We start from the raw sequence: 24,688 nt of genomic DNA, 5'->3' as shown, positions 1-24,688 counted from the left end.
CGTATCGCACTTGATGATTGTAGATAGATACAGAAGGGGGTGTAAGGAACGAGGTGCGTTATTGTGTCGGCGACTTTGCGAAGTTGGAGTTCTTCGCCTGTGCGGAACGAATCCACTGGAGGCGGACATGTCCTTTGGTGCCTGTTTTTCTGTTTACAGAAAGCCACATCGTTTCCGCTTCATGTGCCAGAGATACAATTGACGGGTACTTATGCGAGCCAAGAGCCGTAAAGCTCATCGGACTTGACGACATTGATGTACCATGCTCTGATCAGGACCCACCACATTACCTCTCGCCGCAAGGTCGCTGCACTCAAGACCGCCGCCAAGCAACTTCAATGCTATGTATTATTGAGGTCAGGCGGTGTGCCAGGCGTGATGTACGTTCAGGGCGCGGAGGAAGGCGTTGTGCGTGCCTGGGTCGACACAGTGCATGATCTGCGTTATAAGGACTACCAGCTCGCTGCTGCACCGACAGTCATGTCACGTCCGTTCTGGCTGGGGGCTCAGGGAGTGCTCGAAGAAGTGGAATCTGTCAAAGAGCTGGGGCAGAGATTCGACGAGGCGCAAATGAAGGACTGGTGGAGGAAAGCGATGGGATTTTCCAAAGATGCTTAATGATTCTCGTGGACGAAAAGCATGCGGCAGTATGAGCTGCAATCGCTCTTGCCTCATGGGTCATCGCTTGAGCAACTTCCTCTTCCGGATGCGACTCTACGAAGTTGAACGCCATCGATGCTTCCTAGAATCTTCCGAAGTTTTGATACACAGACTTCCCGGATACTGATTGCCGCTTGATCACAGACTACAGCTTCTGGTACTCAAGCTTGCCCTCCAGTTTCTTCGACTCCGCAACTTTCCGCACCGCCTTGTTGAAGTCGTCCTGGTTGACGGCGTCCCGGTAATCCTTGATCGCGAACAGGCCAGCTTCGGTCACCACATTCCTCAGATCGGCACCATTCAGTCCGTCGCTCATTTTCACAACGCTCTCGAAATCGATATCACCCTCTGTGACCACACCGGCGGCATGAATTTTCAAGACCTCTAATCGACCCGCCTCGTTCGGCAAAGGAATCTCAATCTTGCGGTCCAGTCGACCAGCACGTAGCAATGCAGGATCGAGTGTGTCGGGTCTGTTGGTAGCCATAATGATCTTCGTCTTGCCTAGATAGTCGAAACCGTCCAACTGATTGAGCAGTTCCATCAGCGTTCTCTGAATTTCTCGATCTGCCGATGTGCCTTCGCTGAATCTGCGCCCGCCGATAGCATCGATCTCGTCCATGAATATGATACACGGCTCGTGTTCTTTGGCATAGCCGAACATCTCCCGAATAAGGCGAGCCGACTCGCCGATGTACTTGTCAACAATAGCAGATGACACGACTGTATCGAATTAGCGAACGGCTTCCTCTGAGCGGGAAAATCATATACCTTTCAGAAAGTTTGTGTCAAGACTGCTGGCGACCGCTCGAGCGAGGAGTGTCTTGCCGGTACCTGGAGGACCGTATAGAAGTACGCCCTTCGGCGGCTTGATGCCAACCCGCAGGAAGAGCTCTGGGTTCTTGAGTGGTAACTCGATGACCTCTCTCAGCTCTCGGATCTGGTCGTTGAGACCACCAATGCCAGCGAATGATACTTGTCCGGGATCCTCGAGCGACATGTTGTAGACGAGTGGATCGACTTCTCTTGGTAGCATGCGCATGATTGTGAGGGTAGTCATGTCGAGCGCCACGCGGGTGCCTTGCTTCAGTTTGGCCTTATCGACTTTTGACCGGCAGCCGACAACATACCTCGGCCCTGATGACGCTTTCACGATGAAACGCTCTTCGTCAAGTTGCTTCAGAACCTCGCCAATGATCTGACCAACGCTCTGCAGTGCCTTTATTGAGTCTTCTGTATGATCGAAGTCTGTCTGTAGTCCCTTGATATCCAGCCGTAGGGCCTTGAGCTTTGCCTCCCACTCTCTCGATTCCAGAAGCTTGTCTTTGTATTGCTGCAGCGCCTGCTGTCTCTCTGGATCTCCGCCGCCGTCCATCTTGTGCCGTTGAATTCGAACGCGGATGAGAGGACCTGAGGTGGCTCGCAGTGTGGATGATTCAGTCAGAAGATGAGTGGAGTAGCCAGCGATTCGATGCAGAGGACGTTCAGAATCGAGCTCTTGTCACCTGCGTAGGTGAAAGGCAATGGTATTTCTAGTATTGCAGGCAATCAAGACACGCGCGGCGAACTGAAGTCGATACCCGTCACTATAGGGTTCGCGATGGCAAAAAACCCTAAGGCACTTAGCATAATCACGTGCTCGATTCCCATGCTCTTGGATCTGGCGAGTCTGGTACATTCAACTCTCTTCTCCTGACTACATCCCTTCAATAATGTGTTTATCACGATCTAACATTGGAACGCTTGCAGAGCTTCGGGTAGCTCATTTGATCTTTCCGTAATACCTTCCGATCGTCGGCAGAAAACGGATGATGTCCTAGATTGAGGTGGAAGGTACGACCTGGACAAAGGTACCGACAGAGGGACCCCTGCGGTAAATTTGAGGAAAGCAGAAAGAACGCTCGCTCGATGGCCTGACGCGTGTCTACCAATCTTTGACCGTACACTCCTGCCATCACTCGATGCGCAGCAGCATAAGAATGATGTCTTGAAGCAGCACTGCTCAATCATCTAGATCAAAGCATCAGTCAGGTACCGGGGTCTGACTAAGGTAAAGTTCCTAGCGAACAAACAATCGGGTGCGGAAGTGGACGGTTCACTTTTGAAGCCTCAGTTACCCGCAAGCTAAAGATCTCAATGGAGCACCCGCAAATCAAGCGTAACCACTCGTAGCAAGAGCAAGCCAGCCAAAGAAAAAAGATGTTCGCGACTTCCCCACCAGTGACATGGCATTTGGGAGCGAGATTTACCCCTCCACGCTCCAACATTTTGTTATTGCTCAACCTTCCCGTCTGCATCTGCGCGTTGCTTCTTTGACACACACAACTTCCAATTTCAGAGCTCAGCAACTTCGTCCTTGCATCAACACAATCACTCACATCGACTGACACATAGCACTGAACACCCAGTAAGTCTGAGACATCTTCTTTCTGCCATCCTCGTCGAGCAGAGCCTGCAATCAAGCAGCGGTCAATGTCTCCGCGGAAAGAACTCAAGCTCCCTCTGCGCAGGATATATATAGCGTCATAGGATCGCACTGACATCTGACAGCCATGGCCATCGTCAAAGTCCACGCCCGATCGGTCTATGACTCTCGAGGCAACCCTACCGTCGAAGTCGATGTTGTGACTGAGACTGGCCTCCACCGAGGTATGCTCGCAAGGCTTCGAAGACAACATGGTGCTCACAAGTCCTAGCAATCGTACCCAGCGGAGCCTCGACAGGTCAGCATGAAGCATGCGAGCTTCGTGACGGAGACAAATCAAAATGGGCTGGCAAGGGTGTGCTAAAGGCTGTCGAGAACGTGAACAAGACAATCGGTCCCAAGCTCATCGAGAAGAAGCTTGATGTCACTGATCAGTCTGCGGTTGACAAGTTCCTGAACGAGCTCGATGGCACCGAGAACAAGACCAATCTGGGAGCAAACGCCATCCTGGGTGTTTCTCTCGCCGTTGCGAAAGCTGGTGCAGCACAGAAAGGTGTTCCTCTGTACGCCCACGTCAGCGATCTTGCCGGAACAAAGAAGCCTTTCGTCCTGCCAGTTCCATTCATGAACGTCCTCAACGGCGGTTCGCACGCCGGTGGTCGTCTTGCCTTCCAGGAATTTATGATCGTCCAGAGTATGCCACCCGATAGCCCCACTAATCTATGCTAACGCATCGCCAGTCAAGCTCCCTCGTTCAGCGAAGCTCTCCGATGGGGCGCAGAAGTCTACCAAAAGCTCAAGTCGCTCGCTAAGAAGCAGTACGGACAATCTGCGGGTAATGTCGGAGACGAGGGTGGAGTCGCTCCCGACATCGAGACCGCCGAGGAGGCTCTTGATCTCATCACGGCCGCCATCAAAGAAGCCGGCTATGAGGCAAGATGAACATTGCCATGGATGTTGCGTCCAGCGAGTTCTACAAGGAGGAAGAGAAGAAGTATGACCTTGACTTCAAGAATCCCGACAGCGACAAGTCCAAGTGGATCACCTACGAGCAGCTTGCCGACCAATATCAGAAGCTCGCCAAGAAGTACCCCATCGTCAGTATCGAAGATCCTTTCGCTGAGGACGACTGGGAGGCGTGGAGCTACTTCTTCAAGACCTCAGACTTCCAGATTGTTGGGTGAGTATGCTCTGTAAGCTCGTTGTAACATGCTGACAAGAGGCAGTGATGACTTGACCGTCACGAACCCCGTCCGCATCAAGCGTGCCATCGAGGCCAAGGCCTGCAACGCTCTGCTGCTGAAGGTCAACCAGATCGGTACACTCACAGAATCCATTCAGGCCGCCAAAGACTCTTATGCTGCTGATTGGGGTGTCATGGTTTCTCATCGCTCTGGCGAGACCGAGGATGTCACAATTGCCGATATCGTCGTTGGCCTGCGTGCTGGTGAGATCAAGTGTGGTGCTCCCGCCCGGTCCGAGCGTTTGGCCAAGCTCAACCAGATTCTGCGCATCGAGGAAGAGCTCGGCTCGAATGCTGTCTATGCCGGCTCCAACTTCCGTAAGTCTGTCAACATCTAGAATGCCCAGCTGCAACCCACGCCAATACCGTGAGGAGGGAACGATTCGGACGGAAGCGAAGGTTTATGTGATAGACAAAAAGCGATCATGGGAGATGCGCACATAGCGAATGTATTCGATACCCATCACGAGGAGCACAGTATGCACTCGGTCGCCAATGAAAGTGCCTTATACCCTTCGCGGTCATATTTGACGCTGTTACTTCTACTTCCATAGTGCAAAGTGAGCAGACTGGTCAGGCATAAATTGATCGTTCTTAGCGTGTCTGGTGAACCTCAAGCTTTCGAGTCAAGGCGGGCTCTGAGTGATGGCATTGTTTTGCAGATCAAGTCTGGAAGTTTGGAACGAGCCTCACTTGAGCGTCAATTCGCAGATTCAATCTCTCATCGATTTGCCTGCCAGGGAGGCCGCTGTTACAAAATCGGCGTGCATATAGGGGATGGAGCAAATGCTCATGCGAGTGCCGCGAGACTGGAATCTCGGGCTGTCTGCTGGTGACGAAGTCAGCCAATCACATTCGCAGTTGCGACACTATTTAGCGCGCACATGCGAACGATCGGAGTCGCCTTGTTTTCTAACGTACTAAATATTTTGCCCCTCGTCGAGTTGTCACTCGTTTCCTTTGTCTTCCACAGCACTCAAATCGCTTACTCGCTCCTTCCGCCCAAATCGAACCAGACAGGTAGACGCTCAACTACAGTTGTCTTCGTTTTGAACCTGTATCGCGCTCAAAACACTTGTCCTACAAGGGAACGACTGTGTTGAGCCGCCAACATGCCGCCCAAGCAATCGTGGGGTGAGTTACCACCCGTGTCTCTTACATCCTTTTCTCACTGACCACTGCAATAGACGAGTCGTCCGATGAAACATCCTCTGAGGAAGAGACTGCGCCCCCTCAACGCGTTGTGCCCGTGGCGGCCACCGCTCGCAAACACTTCGACGATGAGGAGGACAGCGATGCGCCGGACAACTGGGACGACGAAGACTCCGAGGAAGAAAGAGAGAAGGCCAAGAAGGCTGCTGAAACCAAGGCAAAAGCAGACGCTATCGCTGCGGCCAACAAGAAACCAAAGGCAGTGAGAATTGAGGAACATAGGGAAGCGGCTCGGCGGCGTAGAGCGATGGAAGATGAAGAGAGTTCAGACGAGGAGACGGAAGCCGAGAAAAGAGCACGACTGAAGGCTCAGGAGAAGGAGGCCGATCTCAGTCACGCCGAAGCACTCATTGGAGATGTGGACGCACGGAACAACAAGAAAGCCAGCAACAAGGCCAGCGTAATTGCGGACCCTTCAAACCCCGGGCAAGCGATCGATTTGTCGAAGCTGCCTCTCTTCCAGCCAAAGACCAAGGGAGGATTCGATCAACTGTCCGAGGCAATCACACCACTCATCCGAGCACAAACCAGCAAAGCCCACTTCCCATTGTGGATGCCAAATTTTGCCAAGGGCATCTGTCAGGATATGAACAGCGTGGACATCAAGAAGGTCGCCAGCGCGCTCACTGCGCTCTCGAACGAGAAACTAAAAGCAGAGAAGGCTGCCGATGGCACAGGCAAGAAGACAAAAGCTGTCAAGAGTAAGACTACTCTCGCGGCGGATCGAGGCATTGGTGCCGGAAGAGCGGACACCAAGGCCTATGATGAAGAACTGAGTGACGGAGATTTCATGTGAGCATAGCCCTTGCGCCGACGCCGACGAAGGTTTGGAACATGATCAGGGCGATGAAGACCATGAGGATACGATTTGCGATGATCTTGACGCAGTAGGGGCTGCAGCGCTTGCAGAATGAAGGAGAGCACCATAGAATGATTGCCGCCAGCTATCATGTATGCCGCGCACGTCGAAATGGAGCATCACGACGTAGCTAGACTTATCATCGAATGCAATGTCAAATGAACCTCAAATCAAATACCTTACTTAAGTAAGGCTCATCCCAGAGCTACCAACACACCAGCTGGGAATCTCCGATCTGCAGGCCCTCCCTGGCCCATACGCCTGCAATAAGCAGCACCGTGGTCATGATGACCATCCAGTATTCTGAAACACTCCCGGAGTCCTGCGACTTCACTCACTGCTTAGAACTACAGCCTCAGGGGCAAACGATGACGTCGCCCACCGCACATCTCTCGCCACGATTTCTTCATGTAATTCACCACATATAGCCACCAGAGCAGCCATGCGTGTCCATGTCGTCGCTCGACTACGGCACGCGCAAGCGTAAAAGAATAGACGACTTCTTCAGCAAAGAGCACACGAAAGCCGCGAAGGGCAGTGACACAAAGAATGGCTCATCTTCGCATATAAGTACCCATAACCGCATCCCAGGCTTGACGATTCACAACGAGTTCGTCTCGCCTCAGAGGGAGCTCTTAACCATCGACTACCTCAACAAGCAGACATGGAGAACCGATCTAGCTCGCCGTTGCATTCACTATGGCGGCACATACTGCCTCATGCCAAGCCGTCACTGCACTCCAGAGCAGCGTAGACAGATCGAGAGCCAGATCTTCACAGCTGACCCCATACCCGCAGAACTACATCCCATAATCGATCGCATGGTCGATCGAGACATCTTCACTGCCTCCACAGCGCCCGAGTTCTGCATTGTCAACGAGTACCAAAACAAGCAAGGAATCTCAGCCCACGTAGAGAATTTCCGATTCGCATCGCCTGTATGTGGCCTGACGCTCCTCAAAGGGGACTGGATGCGTTTTCACGAGCTCGAGAAGCCTGATGATGGGAGCGTGAGATCTGGCAAAGCGGCACAGGCCAAAAGGACTGGGAAGAAGGTTGATGTTTGGCTACCGAGGAGGAGCCTGTTGGTTATGGAGAGGGAGGCACGGGAGAAGTGGCAGCATGAGATTGTGAGAGGAGCGAAGGATAGGAAGGGCGTAGATTGGAAGAGGGTGTCTCTGACGTTTAGGACAACAAGGACGAGGCCTGTCGCTTCGTCGACGTAATGAACGCAGCGACTCGAGTGCGTTTCCACCTGAAGAGAGTCGCAACATACCGTCCATCCATAGATGGCTTCGATGTATGTACGTGTTCGGAGCTTCGCAACCACGCATTGATTGATCCCTGATCACAGCCACCCGGTGCAAACACTGCCCATAATAGCAAAAGATCCAGACGCCCCGATCTTGTCGCCTCATCAAGAGCAGTAGATGCTAGCTTGACATGGCAATGTTCCACCAATATTCCATAATCCCAATACACCCACTGCGGAAGGGTGTATGGGAACCTCATGGAGAGAAGGACGCGAAGAAGACAAGCATAGAGCGCCTACTTATACCTTGTTGATGAAGTGGAGATCGCGGCTAGCACAGGATAGAACTCTTTCGTGACTCCTACGAGGATATGGTCACTTTTGGTTGTGTACCTAGGTAATTGAGCATTGCACTGCCAGCTGAGTGTTGTGAAGAAGACATCCCTCAAAATAACCAGCAGTACCTAGGTAGTGATGCGCCAAAGTCAATAAGGTAGCGAGGAGACGCTCTCGCCAAGGTAGACGCGCTTATTTGATAGTCTTAACACCACTCTTGGTCTTCAAAATATGCCGGTGAGAGTGAATGAAGGCAGACTGAGGTGAATGCCCGAAACAACTCCGCTGCTACCTAGCAACCAATCACGAACTTACCCCTCGATCTGTGGAGACAAGATACAACTGCGGGCGGTGTTCAAGAAACGTCCCTCGAATCTATCCTCTGCTCCCTTCCTCTTGCACACAACCACCTTCGACGTCCATCCCCTTCCCGTCAACCTCACCAGTCCATGTTCGAGGACCTAGCTTTCGACATGGCGACCCTCAAAAAGTTCTCCAGCATATTGATGCTTCTGACTGCGGTCGTGTTCTTCTACATGAGCAGCAATGTGCCGGGAGCAGAAGCAGCCAAAGGTCCTAAGATAACCAAGAAGGTGTACTTCGATATCGTGCAAGGCGACAAGGAGCTCGGGCGGATAGAGATGGGCCTTTACGGTGGTACCGTCCCCGAGGTATGCAAAAGCTAACGATCAGAGGTTGCATGAACGCTGACCATCGCTGAAGACTGTCGAGAATTTTCGAGCACTGGCCACTGGCGAGAAAGGCTTCGGATACGAGGGAAGCTCGTTCCATCGAGTCATCAAGAGCTTCATGATCCAGGGCGGTGACTTCACCAAGGGTGATGGCACTGGCGGCAAGTCGATCTATGGAGCCAAGTTCAAGGATGAGAACTTCAAATTGAAGCATACAAAGCCAGGGTTGCTCAGCATGGCCAACGCTGGTCGAGACACGTAAGTCAACGCCTATATACAGGCTCATGACGACTGGCAGCTGACCTATGTTCACAGCAACGGCTCTCAGTTCTTCATCACAACGGTCGTTACGTCCTGGCTCGATGGCAAGCACGTCGTCTTTGGCGAAGTCCTGAGCGGTATGGATGTGGTGACAGCCATCGAAAATTGCGATAAGGGGCCCGGCGACAAGCCGAAGGTCGCCATTACGATCAAGAAATCTGGCGAACTTGAAGTTGCAGAAGGCGGTGAGCATGTCGAACTCTAAGTCTTACGATGGATTTCTGTCGTAAGCACACCAGGGCAGGTCACCCTCACTGCCCTGCTCTTTCCATCCCAGGGCAGTGAGCTGACGAAATGGCTTTGACTTCGCAGTATACTCGACGGCACATCCGGAATATGTTGAACCTGAGCCCGAGCTCGCAGCGGGCAACGCTCCTGCAGATGCAGTGACCGAGCACAAAGAGCAGCCCCAGATGACCAATCCGTCTCAATTTGGCGAGCTTGCGTCATTTAGCTACTTGCAGGGCTTCCTTATGTTCGCTGTGGTCCTGATCATCGTCGTCATCTTTGCTCGAAGGCGGAGGTCGGGTGCGTCAAAGGAAAAGGTACTGCCTTAGATAGACAAAAGCAATGATAGAGAACTATGTCGCACGGCTACGGGTCATTGGCTTGGCTTCAGGCGCTATTCCGACTTCTCTGAGCATCCTTTTAGACCTCAGTCATCCGATATTGTGCTGATGCTCATCTCTTGAGCTTGAGTATATAATTGTAGAGGGCTCACTTCGGGCTCGGTGGGCTTTGACGAGACCGGATGACAAGGGCATCGAGATTCGTTCATTGCTCCCGCTGCAGGCAGTCCCAACAATCTAATACTGCAGTTCAGGTAGGATTTGACAGTGCAAAATGTCTGCTACCTATGCGGATCCTCTCGTCATCTGGGGAAGATCCGGATCAACATACCCCAGCGAAGAAGTCCGTTGCTCCGGGGTAGAGTTCACGACTATACAGTATGGCGAACTTATACCCCTGGAAACGACACATCTGTCACTCTCTTCAAGCCTTGTGTAATTTAGGGGGACCATGTAGGACATTTGAGTTGCGGAGTGAATAAGAGATACAGACACCAAATATGACTGACCTTACAAGCAAGCTGGCTCACCTGGAGGCGTCGGGCAGGCCAATCCAGGTGGGCCTCATCGGCGCTGGCAAATTCGGGAGCATGTAGTAAGTCATTTAAGACCATTTGTATGCCTTATACTGCTTTGGCACAAGCGCTCAAAAATTCCTAGACCACGATACACTGACACAGTACACCACCACCAACAGCATTTCGCAAGCTCACCGAACAGCCGGCGTCCGCCTCGCAGCTATCGCCGACCTCTCCCGTGACCGTGCCCTCGCCGCACTGAAACGCACTGGCTTTCCGCCCGACAAGTACGATGTGAACTTGACCCTAGCCGAGGGCCTGAAAGCCGGCAAGGCGGCCATCACGACTGACTCCGCGGCCCTGATCGCCCAGCCTGGCATCGATGTCATCCTCGAGGTCACTGGCAGTCCGGCCGCTGGGATCAAGCATGTGCTGCTGTGCTGCGAGCACAAGAAGCATATCGTTATGGTCAACGTCGAGGCGGACGTGCTCGCGGGTCCGTTGTTAGTCAGGAGAGCGCGGGAGGCTGGCATCATCTACAGTATGGCTTATGGTGACCAGCCAGCGCTCATCGCGGAGATGGTGGATTGGGCGAGTGCGGCGGGTTTCGATGTTGTTTGTGCTGGGAAGGGTACGAAACATTTGCCGGAGTATCATTACAGTACGCCGGATACAGTATGGGACCACTATGGGTTTAGTGTGGAGCAGCTAAAGTCTGGTGACTTCAACAAGCAGATGTTTAACAGCTTTTTGGACGGGACAAAGAGTGCGCTGGAGATGTCTGCGGTGGCCAATGGGTGTGAATTGAAGGCGCCGAGGGAGGGTTTGAAGTTTCCGCCGTGCGGGACGCATGATCTGCCGCAGGTGCTGAAGCCGAGGAGTGAAGGCGGACTGTTGGACGAGAAGGGAATGGTGGAGACAGTGAGCTGTCTGGAAGTCGACGGGAGAGCGGTGGTCGGCGATCTGAGATGGGGTGTCTATGTTGTTATTGAAGGTATCTCGCCGTCGAAGGTCATATTGACGTTGCGCTGACCTGCCAAACAGCTCCTGGACCATATCAGAAAGAGTGCTTCGCGCAGTATGGAATGAAGACCGATGCATCTGGACGATACGCAGCACAGTACAAGCCATATCACCTTATCGGCCTCGAGCTGGGCATCTCTGTTGCGAGTATAATGTGTCGAGGCGAACCAACAGGCCAGTGTAAGACATTTGCTGCGGACACAGTTGCAACTGCGAAAAGAGATCTTGCAGTTGGGGAGAAGTTGGACGGGGAAGGAGGCTTCATGCGTACGGCAAGATCATGCCTGCCGAAGACTCGCTAGCGATTAGAGGCCTCCCCATTGGACTGGCACATGGCTTGTTGCTGAAGAGACCGGTGAAGAAAGACCAAGTGCTGAGTTGGATGATGTTGAGTGGAGTTTGAAGTCCCAAGCCGTGGCAGTGAGAAGAGAAATGGAAGATCTGTATAGGAAGGAGTTTGCAAGCAGAGTGAACGGAAACAGCAGGAGCAATGAGGTTAATGGCAGTAATGCTTGAGAAACTGAAGAGAGGCGGCTCAAAGCCAGAACGTTGAGTGTTGTCCCATTTCTGGATCTGTCCAGTCTCTGCTCTACCTCACAATCGCAGTGACCATCCGACCAGATTGCAGTCAACTCTGATTGAAGACCCTCGAAGGCTAGCTACGATCGAGGTCAAATCAAGATTCGTAGTGAAGTAAGACGCGGTCATGAGTGACCACCCAGAGTCCTCAATAATTCTTCAAGCGAAACCGTCACCAAAATGCAATATCCTGGTGTAAGTATCGAGTAGAGAGTGAATGGCGGCAGGATGAGGATCCGGGAAGATCATGGTGCTTTGGGTCGAGAGGTCGTCTGAAAGCATTAAGACTGATCCATTCGTGCTCGGTAGTTTGAGAACCAATCAGTGATCGTCATGTTACGGCGTCTGAGGTAGATGGCGACACCCATAAAGTGCTCCCAGATGTGTTTCTCCAGACGATGAGGCAAATATCTCGAGCCGGGCAACGTAGTGAGCTCCTATTGGGCGGTCGTAATCTCTTGGCGCGAGAAAATGGGAGCAGGCCCTACTGAGTTTGCCGCCTGCGGACTCAAAAGAAATTCTTCTCTCTTCATCTTTTCCAAACTGCACACACTCACCACCTTCCACACAATTTGAATCCTTGTCAAATCGATCCTCCCACTGCTCACAGTCTTTTCTAAGTTGTGTCCTTTCTCAAGCTCGTTTCCAGATAGACCGGAAGAGGCGTTATCAATTGTCTCTTTTACTATCTGCAGATCTTGAAAGGTTCCTGCAGCCACAAACAATCTTCAATTTCGAAGTCCTTCCACGATCTTTCCCGCAGCGACGTCAATACTCGGAGCGGTCGAAAGAACCCACCTACGACTCTATCGAAACACAATAATCGTCTTGTGAGTACAATTCACTGCACTTTTGAATTGTCAGGCTGCAACCTGTCGATTTGAAACAAATTATTTGGTGTCCTTATCTCTGAAGTTCAATTCTAACAAACGAGTCCCACAGAACGAAAAGTCATCCTTGTCAACATGGCTGATCAATTGAACATGAACGGCCTGTCTCTTGGCGAGTCCAAGCACGCCGGCGGTCCTCACGGCGGCATCGGCCGCTCTGCCTACATTCCTCCTCACCTGCGCAGCCGCGGTGGCGGTCCTCCTCCGATGGACAATCTTGACGGTGCGGCTCCAGCTGCCAACCTCAACGGCAGCGCCTGGGCTAGCAACGGCGGCGGCAACCCTGGCTGGAACGGCGCTCCTCCTGCAGGCCCGCCTCAACAGAATGGTTGGAACGGACAGCCAACACGCGCTTTCAACCCCGATGCGTATGGCGCTCCAGGTGGCGGATATTCTGGCGGCGGTGGTGGTCACTACGGCGGTGGCGGTGGTGGCGGCCGCGCTCAAGGCTCTGGTGACGGTCAATGGCGTGATGGGCGTCACGTTCCAGGCCCTTCGAACCCCAAGACTGAGCGAGAGTTGTTCGGCGACGCCAATGATTCGAGCAAACAACAGACCGGTATCAACTTTGCCAACTACGATGACATTCCGGTTGAGGCTTCTGGTCAAGACGTGCCAGAGCCCGTCACCACATTCACCAACCCTCCTCTCGACGACCACCTCATCAGCAACATTGCGCTTGCTCGCTACACGGTTCCTACCCCTGTTCAGAAGTACTCCATCCCCATTGTGATGGGCGGTCGAGATCTCATGGCTTGTGCACAGACTGGTTCCGGAAAGACTGGTGGCTTTTTGTTCCCCATCTTGTCTCAGGCTTTCCAGACCGGCCCCAGCAGTGGTGCCCCTCAGGGTGGCGGCTTCCGTCAACGCAAGGCTTTCCCGACTTCTTTGATCCTGGCTCCTACTCGCGAGTTGGTGTCTCAGATCTACGATGAGGCCCGCAAGTTCGCCTACCGTTCTTGGGTTCGTCCTTGCGTCGTCTACGGTGGTGCTGACATCGGCACACAGCTGCGCTCCATTGAACGCGGCTGCGATCTCCTGGTGGCCACTCCTGGTCGCTTGGTCGATCTCATTGAGCGCGGTCGCATCTCTCTGGCCAACATTAAGTATCTTGTCCTGGATGAGGCTGATCGCATGTTGGACATGGGTTTCGAGCCCCAGATTCGTCGCATTGTTGAAGGCGAAGACATGCCTTCGGTGCAGAACCGCCAAACCCTCATGTTCTCCGCAACATTTCCTCGCGACATCCAGTTGCTCGCTCGCGATTTCTTGAAGGATTATGTTTTCTTGTCTGTTGGTCGTGTTGGATCTACCTCAGAGAACATCACCCAGAAGATCGAATACGTCGAGGATGTCGACAAGCGCTCCGTCCTTCTGGATATCCTCCACACACACGCTGGTGGTCTCACTCTCATCTTCGTTGAGACCAAGCGCATGGCCGATACCTTGTCCGATTTCTTGATCAACCAGGGTCTTCCGGCGACTGCTATTCATGGTGATCGTACTCAGCGTGAGCGTGAGCGCGCGTTGGAGTATTTCCGCAACGGTCGCTGCCCCATCCTGGTTGCCACTGCCGTGGCTGCTCGAGGTCTTGATATTCCCAGTAAGTGTTCCATGAGTGAGGGACATCAGTCTCCCGGATCTGAAACTCCCCCATTACACGTCCGTTCTAACAACCTCTCTAGATGTCACCCACGTCGTCAATTACGATCTCCCTACCGATATTGATGACTATGTCCACCGTATCGGTCGTACTGGTCGTGCTGGCAACACTGGTATATCCACTGCTTTCTTTAACCGCGGTAACCGTGGCATTGTCCGTGACCTCCTTGAGCTGCTCAAGGAAGCTCACCAGGACGTTCCTAGCTTTTTGGAAAACATCGCTCGGGAGTCCTCTGGCTTCGGTGGAGGCGGCCGTGGTCGCGGTGGCGGTCGTGGCCGCGGTGGAGGTGCGACTCGCGACATGCGTCGTGTAGGAGGTGGCTTGGGAGGTGCTCCTTCTTACGGTGGTAGCTACGGAGGTGGCGGTGGTGGCTATGGCGGCGGTGGCGGTGGCTACGGTGGCGGCGGCTACGGTGGTGGCGCTCCCAGCTATGGAGGCGGCTACGGCGGTGGCGGCAGCTACGGAAACCCTGGTGGTTCCAACGGTCCATCCTCTTGGTGGTAATCCAGCATCCACCATCACGAGAAGCATCTCACGGCGTTTATCATGTTTTACGGTTCATCACTTTCGACATCACTGGTCTGGTCTCTCCGGACTGGTGAGCATTTTCGGCATCTCCGACAGCATGATAAAGACGATAGACAGCGTTGGCTTTTCCGATCGATTTTCCAGATACCCAAATGTCGAGGCTCCTCTCGATGCAGCGATAGAGGAGCATCGATATGATTCACAGCATTGGCCCGGCCCGGCCTCGAATCTCATGTGAGCGACACGATGAAACGCGGCAAGCGAACCGTCAAAAAGTTTTTTATGACACGAACCAAAAGTTGCCGCTTTTCTGGTCGCAAGGATAACACATGAATGACGACTCAAAAGCGATACGATAGACTATGATGTGGGCTGGGCAACAACGCATTTCGCTGGGAAGGCGGATCGGATCTGTTCTGCACTTGAAAATAACCAGAAGTTATCAGTGGGAATGATTGCATACTTTCGGTGGTGTTTGTGCATACTACTAGTGTCTTGCACGGACCAAAAAGCGAGGGTGAATTATGCTCGTGTCACCAACGAGATGGACGATGAAGAGATCTCGAAGAGCGATGTGAGGCATGGCTTGCTCGCAATGCTGGTGTGCGCGACTCTGTGTGCGCATTGAATTAGTTCTCAAGTGACTAGGCAATGCGCTGAAGTAGGCAGAATCCATCACGCTGTACAGGCATTTCACCTCATCCATCGGGTCTTCTATCTGCATGCCTCGCTTCCCACAAGGAAACGTCAAGCATATGTATCCGTCGAAATAGCTCGTATTGCTTTCTTCGCACCTGGTGATATGAAGTTAGAAGGCGCTGTATGTCCAGTCTTCGCGTCGATACTCCGAAATCGCAGCGGGACATGAGTCATGGGTTCGGGAATGATTGGGAAACGCCGGCCTTACCGTGACCGCTACGGGTAATTTCTTAGTAATTTTATGCATATAGAAGATGATCTCGTTCATTCAGTCTGTTCGACTACATGGCTGACGAAATATTCCATGATGCTATGTCGCGACTGACTATCATAGCCACAAGTCACGCCCGTTGTTCAGCCAGCGAAGACACGCATGGGTACGCCAGCAGGGGCGAAACGGCAGCGTCGATGGGCGCCGAAGCGACGGACCGGGTGTGGAAGCTGCAAACAACGCCGGCTTCGGTGCGATGAGACGAAGCCAAATTGTCAAAGATGTGTCAAAGATGGCTTCGATTGCGACTGGCAGGTCGAACCTCGAAGATCCAGGACTTCTAGTCTACAACCACCGCGGCCAGCAAGCAGTGGCACTTCTGGGAGGACCCTGAACGGCACTTACGATCGAACGCAGTATACTACGGCTGTGACTGCCTTCACTAAACACAAGGACGGCCAGCACGTGCTTTCCTCATCGTTCCTTCCAACATACACAACGCCCTCTTCACCCTACGGCAAGGAAGCGGATTACGTCTACTTGTCCTACTTTCTGCTCAAGGTTGCGCCTCTTCTGTCAACGACCAAGGCGTGGCGCGATCTTTGGCAGGTTACAGTCCCTCAAAGTGCATGGACATCTGATGCAGTTAGACATGCACTAGTCGCCATGGCTGCAAGCTATGAGGGCCTCAAGCACAACGCCGACAGACAAGCGGTTGTGCTGAAGCAGGTCAACCTTGCCATCGGTGCTTTTCGTCAGGAAAAGATCATTGGACTGCTTTCAGATAGCAATGGAAGTTCAGATTCGGACGTTCGTCACGATCTCGACGTTGCGTTGCTGTTGTGTAGAGTCCTTGCCAGCGTCTATCAAGCTCAGAAACACTGGCGGCTTGCTTCAGCCACATGGGCTGGGGCGCAAAGATCCTACGGCAAGCAATGATCCAAAGTCGTGCTAGCAGCAGCACACAGGAGGCATCGTCGATGCCGCTCTCCGACATCGCCAAGACGATAGCACCCTCGTTCATGGTTGTTCTGAATGAGTCGTTGACGGAAGCAGATATGCCGGTTGGAGCTTACCTATCCGAAGACAATAAGAACATCTGGACAGAACTGCTTAGGTTTCGATCATCCTTCAAGGAGTACTTCCAGAAATGGATGGACCAGATCTGGCCTTCAGTCAATCGTGAACTCAAAGCGCATCTACTCACCAGCTGGGCCATGATGAACCATGCTATCAGCTCCGTCCTATATCCAGATCTGGTATCCTTCAACGCACAGGATCCAATCAAGCACGCCAGTGTTATTGAAGAGGAGCTCCGTGAGAATGGCAAATTGTATACTCTCGGTCACCTCACTGCTTTCGCGGACTTCCTCCTCAAAGACATAGACGCGTTTCTGCTCAATCTCCCAGGCTTGGACTCTGTCGCACAGCTTCTTGCAGAGAGACTGCGAACATGCCTGGAGAACTACGTAGTACAAGCTCGAAATCTTGAGCCGCGCATGTCGGCAGGCAGCTACTGGAGCAACAGACCAGAACCAAGGTGTGCAGTCATGATACGCCTTGGGTTAGCCAGAGAGGGAGAGGTGCTCCCTAACGTCTTCGAAGTGGACAAATACGGCAATCAGAACCCAGACAACGAATTGTTAGATGCCGATGAACGACAAAATTTCTATCTCGAACACGTCTGTCCGTACAGAAGCGGAATAGTGCCTGCGGGATGTTTTGAGGACATCTGCTCCCTTACTGACGACTGTTCTCTTCCTCCGAGATCAGCGAACGACCCCACGTGAGTGCTCGCACACGTGGCCCGTACAACCACAAGAGGATAGGGACTGGCCATGCTATTGCAAGAAACAAAACAGCCAGAACAGTGTTTCCAACACCATATCCAAGCCTCTCATACAGTAGTGGTGAGAACAGAGGAAATAAGAATCCGGCCAAGTAGCCCCAGAACTTCGATGCGGCACTAGCTGAGGCAGCGAATGGGCCGAACTCGTCCACCGTGTACGCCAGCCAAACCTGCGCCAATGCGAATGTACCAATCGTCCAGAAAACCACTGCGATGTCGACAACGATCCAATGTGCGTGCCTTTCAGCGGCCCAGCCGTACCACGTGAGACCGATCGGCACGATCACAGTCGCCAAGGCACCTAGAGGCATGCGAAACTCTTGGGCTTTCTTGTCGGTCTGTCGAGCCGCGTACCTGGCCTTCAGCCTCCGGTGCAGCAGATCCATTAGCCGGCCGCTGACTTGCACAGCTATACTCGCCCCAAGGGCGATGGCCATGTAGTGAAGCGACGCCGAACTCTCCGACTGGTGGTAGCGCTCTGAGTACAAAGTGGCAAATGTGGACAAAACGATGCAGTAGATTCCGAAATGCATCCCATTGAGGAGGGCGATGAGCGTCAGAATCGGCCTCGTGCAGAAAAGCCGGATGGGACGGAGCAGCGCCTGCCCGAGACGTATCTGCGCCTTCTCGATGTGGTCGCTACCCGCGGTCGGAGCGATAGTCGACAGTCCCGACGGCAATCTCGTTGGCGGCTCAAGGTCATCCGGCACAGTGCCTTTGTCCATGACCACTTTTCCGTCTCTAAGGGTGAAGTACCTTACCCCAAGCAGTCTTTCTTTCCGCCATCTGACCTTGAATGCGGCAGCTTCCTCCTTTTCTCTCTGCACTTTCAAGTATTCGATCTTCGCTGCACTGCTCTCCCTTACCAGAAACCAGCCGCTGGCCAAAAGGGCAGCTCCGAACAGAGCCATAATCCAGAACACCCACCTCCAGCCGACTCTCTCGCCCACCACGCCACCGAACAAAGGGCCTAGTGCCGGACCAAGGTACACCGCTCCACCAACTAATGCCAGTCCCTTTCCACGATTCTCCTCCTTGGGGTACAGATCTCTCATCACCGGCGCGCTAAGCACGACGCTCGTGCCAGCACCCCAGCCTGCCAGAAAACGCATGGTCAGGATCAGACCCAGAATTGGTTTTCCAGAGCTTCCCGTTATCGCCGTGAGGGCGTTTGCTAAAGTAAAGATCCCGAGCGAACCCAGGAGGATCGGTCGCCGGCCGATGCCAGGGTGTTCGGATAAAGGCGCGAAGCAGAGTGGCGAGAGACCGAGGCTGAGGAAGTAGATGGTCATGGTCAGAAGGGTGAGGACTGGAGATGGCGGGGATGGGTTCGAGAGGAGGATGGAGAGTCTTGGGAGCAGTGGTGATGGGGCGGAGGCGCAGGAGAGGGAGAGGAGGGATGAGAGGGATAGGTGCGCGGTAAGGAGGTGGCGTTGGAGCGGCGTCCAGTTGGCGGGTGAGGTGCTGGCTGTTGGTGGCGGCCGTGGTGGCAGCTCTTCCGGGAAGACTTCCGGAGTGGATGGTTCTGCTATGGTCGATGGAGCCATTGGTGGCCTCGACCGGTCTGGAGTGGGAGGCAGAGCAGTGAGCTCGATGTCTTCCTCCCACGGACTGCCGGTCCGTCTGTGGCTATGGCTGGATGCTCGTCTATATACGACCATGGCGTGCTGTCTGGCTCCGCCGATGTTATGTGCCTCGACGCCTCTCCACCGGCCCCTGGAAAGGAGCCAAATTCCAGGTCCAGACTGCGTCGCCTGGTGCTGACCCGCCGGCTGAGAGAGCGAAAAGCTCTTGAAGGCGAACGTGCAGTTGCCGCTCGACCTCGCGGGATCGGTGTCGGAGTGTCGTCCTCGTGAAGAGGCGTGAATGGGCCTCCGAGAGAGACTTGGGGCGGGCCGTCCTTAGGGACGTTCATCGTATGAGAATGGCACCTGACCTGGAGTTGCCCTGTTCTGATGCTTGGCCGGATATAGGAATGTATACTGAAGTGCAAAGCGCTATGGACACATCGAAGGATTTTATAGGTACGTGGTAATGATACAACACAAGTAGCGTTCGGTCATTGGGATCAATCGGCCAAAAGCTTCCATGAACACGGTAGGATCAGGCAGCATAGGGCACCGGCGAGGAGCAGTGCTAGCATGACGGATGAATGAGGGCACAGGCGCAACTGGAACAATCGGGTGTTTGCGAACGAATGCATCGTTCTGCACTGCAAGAGGTCAAGCATTCGGCGTACGAACGGTTCAAGCGTATGGTGGCATCTCGACGTGCGTGCAGCGTCAAGATAGCAACATCAATATCATGCCTCCGTAGAAGCGGTTCTTCTCGTATAGATGTGTGGAGCACATTCGCATCACACACTAGAGTGCTGTGGCCGTGTGCGGCTGCACACAAGAAACGCAACGAGCTTAGCTGGGAGCAGCATCCAGGAGCCAAGAAGCATACGTGACTGATCACGATCACAGTCTGCAAGCAAGCGGCATGTTGGCGTGAGTTTTATTGATTATTGTCCACTGCACGCGAGGACAGCTACCGGCGGCGGCTGGCTCCGGACATGCACGGAACAGGAGACTCTGCTCACCTTTATGCTGCGGCCTGTGAATGAAGCGCGGTCGACTTCAAGCCTGTCCAGATCCGTTGGCCTTCCAGCTTCACAGTGTCATGAGTGCCTAGCTGAGCTTCGAAGGACGTATCGTCGTTTTTACCGTGAATCCGGGAGCATGATGTAAGAAAGTGTCCAATCAGGGAACGACTGCCGTATATCGACCGATGTCGCTCACTGGCAAACTAACGACATCATCAGATTGGCTGTGGTCAGCATTCATGGGGTCGGCCTTCGTTGCTGGTTTCCTGGCTTGTCACATTGATAAGCTGGACTTACAGCAGTAGATGCACGAGTCAAGCTGACCCTCCTGGACGAGAGGACAGCAAGGGTGTGCCGCACGCATCGTTAGCAAGACTTCTGCGCGGAATCAGTAGGTAATGCAACTGCTGAGACCCATGTTGCTCCAATTCAGTACACCAGGCAGCAGCGCAATCCTGAATCATGCAATGATCAGTGACTGCAGCCGGTCCGACTCAAAGCACGATCTTTACATTGTCTGAGCAAGGTATAAATGCAGCTATAGCCATCAATTTCTTCTTCATTCCTTTCCCCTCCCAGGCACGAGACTCAGACCACTGCGAACTTGCCACGTTAGATTAGTCTATGCTGCTATTTGATGGGGCGACAACTATGTCGAACGTCCTGTCACCACGCGCAGATGTTGCTATGACAAATCGAGACTACTTTGACAATCCCAGTGATACTGAGCTGTCTGCGGATCAAGCAATTGACGCTCGTGGGCTCGTCCCACACCATGTCTATTCTGGAACCGAGATCTTGGGCTTGTCCTCGACGATAGCCTTGCAGCTTTGCCCTGAAGCAGACATCCCATTGTGGTCCACAAGACGACTGTGTGCAAGGTTTGAGTTGGCACATCTGGATAGGCGATGGTCTCAGCATGAAGATATTGAGCTAGACGGAGCTTCAAAGTGCTGACACCTCCTTCTACCCTCGACTGCGCCATGAACATGGGAACGACCACATGATACTTGTCCGAGACCGACCAGAGGAAGCTCTTCAGAGCAATGATAGCACCGCAAAAGCTGAGACATAGCTGACTGAGCTGTCCCTAATCGAAGTAACGTCGCTACTTCTCTCGTAGCGAAGGAATCGAAAGCGCCTCTTCATCTCTGTCTCGTTCGAGCCCACACCTGACTTCCTCTCTACTTCTTCCAGCCCTGCCATGAAGACTCCGATGGGATGTCTGCCGCACACTGTGTTGCCTGTGCCTTGCAGGATATCCAAGAACGCATCATGCGAGCCTGTGGCGATGGCACACATGCAAGCTCTGTCCACGTGAGCGATCGACTCGTGGATCTTTGGGCCTCGGCTCGGAACATCTTTGGATGATCTCAGTGAGATGCCTTGGGAAACTGATGATTGACTGTGAAGCTGGCCGTCTCGTGAAGGATTCGAGAGACCATTGGGCAAGCTTCCCGGATCGACTGCTGGTGACGGCGAAGTTGGCACATAGTACGTGTAACCAAACCGTGAGCCCCAGTGACAGAAGTCAGATGAGATGACGAACGCGTTGGTTGGATCGGCTATGTATGGCGCGAGGAGTTGGCCGAGTGCCTTCTCTGTAGCCGGACTCGTGCCTCCGACCATAATTGGCACTAGGGGAGGATAAGTCGATGTCGGTTGATCTGGGTAGAGTTTCTGGAGTAGTCGGTGAATGTATGGCAGCTGCATCTCAGCGGAGTGTTCAGCCTCGTCGACATCCTTGGACATGGTATTGAATTTGATCTGCCGGTTCTGCGAGGTTGTGGCAGTCATTGTGGACAGCTTCCGTATCAAGTCGAGATCCAGGGGCAGCGGATCAGAAGACAAGGGTGTCAGATAACCCTGAACCACTGGTAATGCGGCAGTGCTGAGGTGGTGATGATGGGATGGATGTAGGATGAAGATTCTCTTGGCTTGAGATAAGTCGAGAGCTTTGTAGGCGTAGGCTGCGGCAGGTCCGGAGTACGCAAATCCAGCATGAGGCGATATGACGACTCGAGAACCAGGTAGAGGCAATTCTGAGGGTGGCTTCGAAAGCCATGTGTCTAGTTGTTGGGTCAGCTCGGGACCGTTGGCGCTGTACCACGAGCCAGCATGATCAGGCTCGCGGACGGCCATTGCGACCAGGTGTATGCACAATTCCGGGGATCACTGTCAAACACAGTGAGCTTGGGGTGTAATGTCAGTGCAGGAGGGAAAGTATGTGTCGGTGATATGTGAAGATGATGTTGGGAAGAAGCGGCGGCCGAATTGTCACGTCCGCGTCTGCCCCGCCATCCCGCAGATTCGACTCAAGATCTCCTTCAAGTCATATTCACTCTTACCCCTGCTTCATCTGTTTCGCGAAAATCACCTCGGTGTTATCGCATTGTGCAAGAGCGATTCAGGCCTCTCCCATCTCGCAGACGACAGGGCGGCATTATTGTCCGACCTGCGTCATACCAGAGAACAACCGGATCTCCCTGTTCACGGCTTGTCTTCTCGAGATCAATGAAAGGGTACAGTCAGACCTGGACGGATCGCAAAACAGACTCGTCGTCTTGACCGTGCCTCACTTCCGCATCTCCGATACAGGTAGGGGGATCTGAAGCCAAAGGTCGTGACTTGAGCCTTGACGGCGAGAGCATCAACATTGCCATCATCCACTTTACGCGTGAGAGGCGCGCTTTCCGGGCTACGTGATCCGAGGTGGGGTTGCTTTTTCCCCAGCCGCGCCGATCTCTAGAGAGTCGTGTGCTTAAAACCTTGAGGTCCCTTCAGTTTTCAGCTGGAAGAGCGCCATTGCTTACTCGCGAGCTCTAGACATCCAGCTGCCCTGCCTTGCCCTGCCTTGCCCTGCAGGCTTCTGTACCTGCATATAATCGTCCCGAACCCCGATTTCTGCTCTGAGCTCTCGTCAACAACACGCACGCGACCATTGCTCCTTACAACACCACGCCTCACGTACATTTGCGATCGCCATGGGCCTCAAGCGAAAGGCTTCCTCGCTTGAATGCGACTATGCATTCCACCAGCAACAACAGCCATCCTCGCCACCCTCAATGACATTCTCCTCCACCACTTCGTCACCAGACAGCATGATCACCGAGCCTTTCCACACCACATCTACCTATCACCTCCCCATAACGACCAACGCGCCTTGGCTGAACTCACGAACGCGCAAACGCGTACGCGACAACCGGCCAGATGAATCTCAGATTCATTCCGACACAGTGCGAAAGCTTTTCGAAGCACAGAAGCCACACCTTCCGCAAGAAGACGCGATGATGATGGACAGCGACGACTTTTACCAGAACAACTCGTTGCCTACACCACCTATGGACGTTGAGGAAGAGATGGCAGAGGACCCAGCAAATGAAGACGCGTCAGCAGCGGCAACAGCTGATCTGCTTGTCCCCGAGGCGAATCAGCGCAGCTTGCACGACTTCTTCCGCCGTCAGCAGCCACATCAACAGGTCAACGTTTTTCCGCTCACGCCGCCCGCCGTTGTGGAAAGCACTGTCCCACTCTATACCCAGCAAATTCTGTTTACTACTCGTCCACCGACACAGCAAGAGATCGCTGCAGGTGCGCCGGCCCCCGTCCTTCGACAGCGATCGTCCATGGGCGTTCTCGGGGAGATCAACACGCCGCCGCCATCGCGTGATGAGCAGCAAGATCCTTCAGAAGGGCAGTCCACGTTCGCAGGAGGGGTGCTGGCTTGTGGGTTCCGGAGCAAGGTTGAGATTGAGGCGGGTTTGTTCGGCGGGATTGGTGTTGATGTTGCTTCCGGGGCAGATGCTATGGTCATGGGCTGAGCTACGCCGCGAATATGTCAGCGTGGGATCTTCGAATCGAGCAGCTTCAAGCAAGTATTTGTTTTGGCGTGGTGTAATGGGAGCATAGCGACGGTCTAGCAATGGCGTGCCACATGAGTAGAGAGAAAGCTCAGCAATTTTCGTTAGCTGAGAGGCGATCGGCACGTGTATACGTGTGTACAACCAAGTGTACGCGTAGATAAGGAAGAGCCCATGAAGGCCACAACTCCCTCGAAAATGAAGTCAGTTGCAGCAGCATTGTCATCCTCGTCTATATAGCACTCTGCATTAATCCTGTTCTCGGATGTCCATCCCATCACTACGCATTCTGGACTGCTGACGACGAATCCCTTACCACAGATGGAGCAAGGCTCATATGAGCTCTCCGCCAACGCAAATCGGGACAGATCGCCGGGCAGCGACTACTGCCACTGACACATGCAAAGAACAGTGAATGTCTCCTTGCAGGGTCAGTGAAGTGACCATGAGGATTTGCCGCGGAGCTTCATTTTGTTGAAGAGGTGTAAAAGTAAGCGTCTTGCTCTTCGACTTCGTCGTCTTCTCTGCCAAGTCAGACTTTAGCTACATGGCATTGCCATACATTGTAGCATCTGCTGCTGCCTGGTCGGACGAGCTCCATCGAAAAGTCGACTGCAGTTGCACATGTCTGAATCATGCAAATAGCAGTGAATGCTTCCTGGCCGAGTGTGTGAAGTGATCGGTTCGGGTTTCCTTGGATGGTGGCTTTGTT

At 53.4% G+C, this 24,688-nt stretch overlaps 10 protein-coding genes across 10 annotated transcripts; 7 read left to right on the top strand and 3 right to left on the bottom strand.

The window, feature by feature from the left end:
* Positions 1–805: 805 nt before the first annotated feature.
* On the bottom strand, positions 806–2,035 carry AB675_3467 (putative 26S protease subunit rpt4; the record flags this gene model as incomplete). The annotated part of the gene is made up of 2 exons (XM_018143518.1): positions 806–1,383; positions 1,432–2,035. The coding sequence occupies 2 exons, from the start codon at positions 2,033–2,035 to the stop codon at positions 806–808; spliced, it is 1,182 nt and encodes a 393-aa protein (XP_017999772.1).
* Positions 2,036–4,023: 1,988 nt separating this feature from the next.
* AB675_3465 (Enolase) lies at positions 4,024–4,666 on the top strand (the record flags this gene model as incomplete). Its single annotated transcript, XM_018143517.1, has 2 exons — positions 4,024–4,265; positions 4,312–4,666. 2 exons carry the CDS (start codon positions 4,024–4,026, stop codon positions 4,664–4,666), a joined length of 597 nt encoding a protein of 198 aa, XP_017999519.1.
* A 774-nt stretch (positions 4,667–5,440) lies between these two features.
* AB675_3464 (Eukaryotic translation initiation factor 3 subunit J) lies at positions 5,441–6,336 on the top strand (the record flags this gene model as incomplete). The annotated part of the gene is made up of 2 exons (XM_018143516.1): positions 5,441–5,462; positions 5,516–6,336. The coding sequence occupies 2 exons, from the start codon at positions 5,441–5,443 to the stop codon at positions 6,334–6,336; spliced, it is 843 nt and encodes a 280-aa protein (XP_017999804.1).
* A 515-nt stretch (positions 6,337–6,851) lies between these two features.
* On the top strand, positions 6,852–7,625 carry AB675_3463 (uncharacterized protein; the record flags this gene model as incomplete). The annotated part of the gene is made up of 1 exon (XM_018143515.1): positions 6,852–7,625. One exon carries the CDS (start codon positions 6,852–6,854, stop codon positions 7,623–7,625), a length of 774 nt encoding a protein of 257 aa, XP_017999603.1.
* Positions 7,626–8,460: 835 nt separating this feature from the next.
* On the top strand, positions 8,461–9,557 carry AB675_3462 (Peptidyl-prolyl cis-trans isomerase B; the record flags this gene model as incomplete). Its single annotated transcript, XM_018143514.1, has 4 exons — positions 8,461–8,658; positions 8,711–8,937; positions 8,995–9,185; positions 9,313–9,557. The coding sequence occupies 4 exons, from the start codon at positions 8,461–8,463 to the stop codon at positions 9,555–9,557; spliced, it is 861 nt and encodes a 286-aa protein (XP_017999557.1).
* A 512-nt stretch (positions 9,558–10,069) lies between these two features.
* AB675_3461 (uncharacterized protein) lies at positions 10,070–11,412 on the top strand (the record flags this gene model as incomplete). Its single annotated transcript, XM_018143513.1, has 3 exons — positions 10,070–10,164; positions 10,213–11,081; positions 11,132–11,412. 3 exons carry the CDS (start codon positions 10,070–10,072, stop codon positions 11,410–11,412), a joined length of 1,245 nt encoding a protein of 414 aa, XP_017999691.1.
* A 1,242-nt stretch (positions 11,413–12,654) lies between these two features.
* On the top strand, positions 12,655–17,234 carry AB675_3460 (ATP-dependent RNA helicase DED1; the record flags this gene model as incomplete). Its single annotated transcript, XM_018143512.1, has 5 exons — positions 12,655–14,182; positions 14,265–14,551; positions 16,098–16,490; positions 16,541–17,101; positions 17,154–17,234. 5 exons carry the CDS (start codon positions 12,655–12,657, stop codon positions 17,232–17,234), a joined length of 2,850 nt encoding a protein of 949 aa, XP_017999640.1.
* A 186-nt stretch (positions 17,235–17,420) lies between these two features.
* Positions 17,421–19,076, bottom strand: AB675_3459 (putative transporter; the record flags this gene model as incomplete). Its single annotated transcript, XM_018143510.1, has 1 exon — positions 17,421–19,076. One exon carries the CDS (start codon positions 19,074–19,076, stop codon positions 17,421–17,423), a length of 1,656 nt encoding a protein of 551 aa, XP_017999650.1.
* Positions 19,077–21,154: 2,078 nt separating this feature from the next.
* Positions 21,155–22,258, bottom strand: AB675_3458 (MEMO1 family protein C4H3.04c; the record flags this gene model as incomplete). Its single annotated transcript, XM_018143509.1, has 1 exon — positions 21,155–22,258. One exon carries the CDS (start codon positions 22,256–22,258, stop codon positions 21,155–21,157), a length of 1,104 nt encoding a protein of 367 aa, XP_017999700.1.
* Positions 22,259–23,100: 842 nt separating this feature from the next.
* AB675_3457 (uncharacterized protein) lies at positions 23,101–23,937 on the top strand (the record flags this gene model as incomplete). Its single annotated transcript, XM_018143508.1, has 1 exon — positions 23,101–23,937. One exon carries the CDS (start codon positions 23,101–23,103, stop codon positions 23,935–23,937), a length of 837 nt encoding a protein of 278 aa, XP_017999780.1.
* Positions 23,938–24,688: the final 751 nt, after the last annotated feature.

The sequence above is a fragment of the Cyphellophora attinorum genome (genome assembly GCF_001299255.1).
Source record: "Cyphellophora attinorum strain CBS 131958 chromosome Unknown Contig14, whole genome shotgun sequence".
In the NCBI taxonomy this organism is placed as follows: Eukaryota; Fungi; Ascomycota; class Eurotiomycetes; order Chaetothyriales; family Cyphellophoraceae; genus Cyphellophora; species Cyphellophora attinorum.
Note: the sequence above shows the minus strand (reverse complement) of the source record. Positions and strands in the feature narration are given on the sequence as shown.